Source organism: Penaeus monodon, unplaced genomic scaffold (genome assembly GCF_015228065.2).
Source record: "Penaeus monodon isolate SGIC_2016 unplaced genomic scaffold, NSTDA_Pmon_1 PmonScaffold_1751, whole genome shotgun sequence".
Classification (NCBI taxonomy): domain Eukaryota; kingdom Metazoa; phylum Arthropoda; class Malacostraca; order Decapoda; family Penaeidae; genus Penaeus; species Penaeus monodon.
In genome coordinates, this window is record NW_023646940.1 from 1 (window position 1) to 5,486 (window position 5,486).

Consider the following 5,486-nt stretch of genomic DNA (forward strand, 5'->3'; position numbering starts at 1 on the left):
TTAAATAAGCCTTTTGATGAACAGTTCCCAAATTAATAACTAAAATACATAAATTACTGTTTATGACACAACAGAAAATGCAAAAAAGAACAACTTACATGTCGGAAGTCAACAGCATCCTGCTTGTCTGTTACAATTTCCTTTAAGTTTACAATATTCTTGTGATTCAGCTGCTTCAAGATCTTGATTTCTCGTACAGCAGTAATAGGGAAACCTTCTTTCTCGTTCTCTAATCTTACCTTTTTCAAGGCAACCATTTCATCATCTGGTGAAAAAAACAAACATTTGATTCCAATAAGGACACTAATATAGCTCTACTAGTGATAACTTATAAAAAGTTTATTTGTCTGAGTATTGATAATACTTTTGAGGAAAATCGGATATACTTACTCTTCTTATCCTTTGCCCTTGCCTTGTACACTTGCCCATAGGTTCCCTCTCCAATCTGGGCTATTATATCAAAGACTTCAACACATCTTTCACTCCAGTCTTCAAGACAGGTACGGTCTTGTCGTTTTGCATTCAGGATTTTTGGCCTGACCAAATTAGGACGAGGTTTAGGCGGGCCACTTCTTGCAAGTGGTGGTGTACTCATTGCATCATCATCTGGTGACATTCTTCAGTTCCTTCTATCACTGAAAAAGTATTAAAATAACAGGATACGGCAACTTTTTGCTATACAAGTGTCATTCTTTGTTCAAATTTCAGCTTTATTAACTGCAATGAATCTTAAAAAGGAGCAGGATATTTCCTTGATGAGTATGCACATATCTGAACTAACAAGGTATGTTTAGGCTGGTATTTAATGCAATAATAATAGGTAAAATCTTGAGATGGAGCTCTGCATCTAAGTGGTTGTCTGGCTAGTGGAAGAGTGCGCAAAAATTCATGTCAGTAAAAATAATATATAATTATAATGTAATGAGCCTCATCTAGTGTCTGCGATTATTCCCATGAAAATGACTACACATCACTGTTGCTAATGATTTATATCAAATGTCCTTTTTGAAACTGCACATATATGAAATATATGTAAGAATCTCCATTGATCACAATCATACGAGAGTAGGTTTAAGACTATCAAATGGAACAAATAATGTTCTTCTGACTTACTTGGAGGCATTGGGAGGTCCTTAGTAATACTGAGTCTTGCAGCTTGGACTCTGGTGGTGTGCTTGGAGAAGTTGGAGAATCAATGTCTTCAAGGTTGATTCCTGGTGGCATTGGCAGCTTAGTCAAGCTTGTTGGCACAGACACTTTCTTAAAGTCTATTTTAATTACAGAATTACTGGCACTTTCTTGTTCTGAATGGGATGATGGATTAGATATTTCTTCCTGGTCCACTGCTGCATTTGTGTCATTTTTAGCAGCACCATTAGGAATACTTGCTGCTGATGCTGTGGGTCCAGGGGTATCTGGTCCGAAGCAGAACCACCACCTTCTGGTTCAACGTTTTCTTTTCCTTTCTCTGGTTTTTCGCCTTCTTTTGTCATTAACTGCTTAATGCGTTCTCTATTTTTCCTACTCTTGACTAATTCAGCAAAAAGGCTTGTGGAACTCATGTTGTTCTCATGTGCTAGGCGATCAGCTGCAGCACGGGGTGGTGTGCGACGTGGTGGTGTGTGTCGTGTACCACCACGTCCTGGGGATGATCGTCTATGGCTCCTGTCACCACGCCCTGCGTCCAGGACTCCGACTTCCACTTTTTAAACCCGCCTTCGCCTAGTTAATTGTCATCAGCAATGGTTAAGTTGGGGGGGGGGGGAGAATGAAAGAAAAAAAAAAAAAAAAAAAAAAAAAAAACTTATTTCTAGTTGTTAATTTCATGTTGATTCATATTATTAATAGCAATAATGTGACATGCATGTGAATATTAACCCTTGCTCCAAGAGAATCTGGGTGTACTTCACCACTCCTTCTGGGAGTATGTGCACCCAGCTTGGCTTGACCTCCCGGGCTTTTCCAAACTAAGGTATTTTGCACTTGTCACACCATACTAACAAGGCAAAGCAATATGATTCCTTGCTGGGTTTTTTATCCAAAATTGACTTTAAAAAGTTTTTGCATATTCAGAGATGCAAATTTGTTTCAGTTCTGTAGTAACTTGATTATGTAAATTTGTCCATTTCCATAAAGTAGGTGTGCTACACAGTCCCAAAAGATGGCTTATGGTTTTACCCTGGGGTAAAAACTGGATTTTCTTTCATTTTCACATATCTTATTCTTACAAAAAAAAAGAGACTGTATGCAATTATATACAAATCTGCAACTAATATGCCTTCAGTACTTTCCTTTTGCCCGTCACATTTCAAAAATAACACTGGTATATGAAAATCTGACATGATCATGTAATCTATAGTGAAGGTTACTATAGGTCAGAGCAACAGCAAGGAACATAATTTTTTTGTGCATGGGCATCTTCCAGGGACAGGAGGCAAATTATTTGTGTTAAATATCACCTCTTACATAAATTTAAAAAATCAATAAGAGCATTACAGTCTCAAATTCCTCCCTTCAGGCCCAAAGCCCCTGGGTATGTATATACCTAATTAAAGAATGGCATAAAATGTAATGCATGCTCACAGTAAAAATAATGTGAATGACTCGTCCTGCATAGCCACAAACAAATTCAGCCATGACAGGAATTACTGTCATCGGGCCACAACCAGTCAGCCATGACAGGAATTACATGTCATCTGGAGCTACAACCAACCATGACATGAACTACATGCATCAGAGCAAGGTTAATGAACCTTTTAAAATGCTGATTGGAATACAAAAATGATTTTTTTTCTTTCTTTAAAATGTTAAGTAAAAAAATAAAAAGAAACATGAAATAAACTAAAGGTCAGCTCCCTCTCTCCCCCCAGTCTAAATCCAGAAGATACTCAATCTCCACCAAAGTTCCCTACCCCCCCCCCCCCTTCTCACTCTACCAGGATCAATAAAAAATATAAAACATTCCACCCCATCTTCTACCACACCTCTCCCTCTGTTCTTCGGACAATCTATCCCTCTTCTCCACAAAAAGAAAATCTTGTTTCTCGGACTCCCCAACCCACCTTCCCTCCAGTAACGCTTGAAGACATCGAAACCTTCCTAAACATGGACCCCAGAGAAGCTCCAATCCTTCAATCCACCATCCAGTTCCAATTACGCCGATTATCCAGCTCGCCTCATTAAAGTTCCCCCTACTCTCTCTTCCTCCCACTCTCCCAAAAAACACTTATCCTCTACACCATATACATCACATTCCCACCGAATGCTCACGTGACTCCCTTATGTCACAACAATGTCCATCTCCGGAGGCTCCTTTCTGACATTTTTCCGATAATTCACCACCCTCCCCCGTTACCTTATTTCATTCTCGGATTCTTCTCCTACATTATAACTATTATTACACTACCCGCGGACCACTTATGGTTAAGAATTTCTCTTTCGCATTTTCCTCATACATTGTTACTCTCCCTTCCTTGACACATATTCTCCATTTGATCTGATCGCCCTCTAACCGCATCCTTTCACAAATCCCCAACCATATTTCCATTTGCTTCCCCTCTATACCCTTTTCATACCATTTCTCCTACGCATTCTACAAACCTTTGACATCTAACAGTTTATCTAATCTCATTTTCCATCCTTTTCTAGCACAATTGTTTCTCCTAGCCATTAAAACCATTATCCTAATCGTAAACTCATTTTTACCCTTTTTGCTACAATACTTTGTCTAAACTGATGACCTCTGGACGTATGGCAAAATTGTTTGTTTTTGACACTGGAAACATTCTGGAAATCCATAAATATGGCTTCGTCCCAAGCCCCATCTTGGGGGTTTTTTTTTCCTTTTTTCATATTTTGAAATACGCCACCTTAGGATGTTGATGCGGAATATTATTATAATAATTTTTTTTTATCAAGGAATTAGGGTAAATGGGCAAGATCGGTATTTGATTTCTTGGTTCTTCTGAGCCATGTGTGTAAATTAAAAAAGAAAAGCCATGTGGGAAGTGCATACATACCTCCTAGTGCCAATGGTTAAACAGGGTCACTGTTTGCCCTTATTGATGACTCTTTTTTCCCCCAATCCCCGTTATACCTTGTTTGAGACTGGCAGCTCAATGTAGGGGATCACCCTACACTGAGAGCCATACTGAAAGGATGAACGGTTAATCACCCAGTGGACGTTTCTTCTCCCCATTATTTAACCATGGTCAAAAGTAAAAGATTTTTACCTTATTGGGGCAATTAAGGCTTGACTCTTCAAACTAGACAATCTAAATTTGATCCATTGGTTCCCAATCCCTGCCTCTCTTGACCATGGCTCTGACCACTGATACTAATACCCCATCCTCGATGTTTGCCGTCAACTCTATCCATTCCTAATCATCCCACCCAGGTCATTACTCAACCTTCAGACTACACCCTTTCAAACACCTTCCCTTCATCTCCTACTGCATTCATCTTCATACCCCCATATACCACCCCTATCTTCCCCCTGCCCTCAGCCTCTACTGATTCCACCTCTGACAAAACATTTTGAGCACCTTTTTGGCCAAGCCAAGTGGGATCAATTCGTTGCAACAATGACTCGAGTCTCAAGCAAACCTATTCCTGCCCACTTCACTTCCTCCCTTAATAATTGTACCATTCTCAAATGATTGTCTCCTGTCTACCACATGGACTGGTCAGACTGTGAAAACATTGCTCCAAATGCCCACATTGACTATGACTATACAGTGGAAGTTCACTGTGCTACACTATTCCTCCCAAGGCGAACACAAAGTCCTTTACTTATTAAGCCAAGATTAGTTTCTGTAGACATGAAATCCCCTCCAACCCCCCTCATTGAAGTTTATACGGGTGGAGTGTCCTGTCTGTCTGACCAGATCGACCTCTCCCTGTTCAATGTCAGAAATGGTGTTTTTGGCCACCTATTCAGACATTGTCACTCCAGCCCATGCCCTCTATGTGACCAACCTGGTCATAACGTTCAAAATGTCAGCTCCAGTCATGCATTTGTGCTAAATGTTGGTGGGCTCCTATAATGTATTTACATGACCTTTGATGTCTAGCACACTTATCGCTTTTTAACCCTTTCCCGACAAGGTAGTCATTAATAGGGCCCGGGCCCAAATGCGGTGGCTCATATCGTGACCCCTTGCTGCGCGACAGCTCATGCCCAATACAGCATCCCTTTTCTTTTCTCCGTAATATAAGAGCCTATGTTGTATTTCAATTATTATTATTTTTAAGGTCTCTATTTGCCATATTTCCTAATAAATCAAGACTGTGGATATTTTTTGTGGTTATATAGACTACTGTGATCATTATTTGCTCTATAGTATGAATGTAAAAATAAGCAGTGTGTTGGTACATGGAGTGAAAAACTGTAGGTTTGTAAGTTATTTTAAAGATAAAAACTTTAGTTTCAACAGGTTTAATAGTAACACTTCCATATAGATAACTTTTATGTTCAGTGGTTTTAT

The 5,486-nt window shown here is 39.5% G+C and overlaps 1 protein-coding gene across 1 annotated transcript; it reads right to left on the bottom strand.

The window, feature by feature from the left end:
* Positions 1-98: 98 nt before the first annotated feature.
* On the bottom strand, positions 99-1,132 carry LOC119569645 (cyclin-dependent kinase 12-like; the record flags this gene model as incomplete). The annotated part of the gene is made up of 3 exons (XM_037917709.1): positions 1,114-1,132; positions 391-635; positions 99-265 (listed from the first exon to the last, which is right to left on the bottom strand). Coding segments are annotated over exons 2-3 (393 nt in total), but the record flags the coding sequence as incomplete, so codon positions are not given.
* Positions 1,133-5,486: the final 4,354 nt, after the last annotated feature.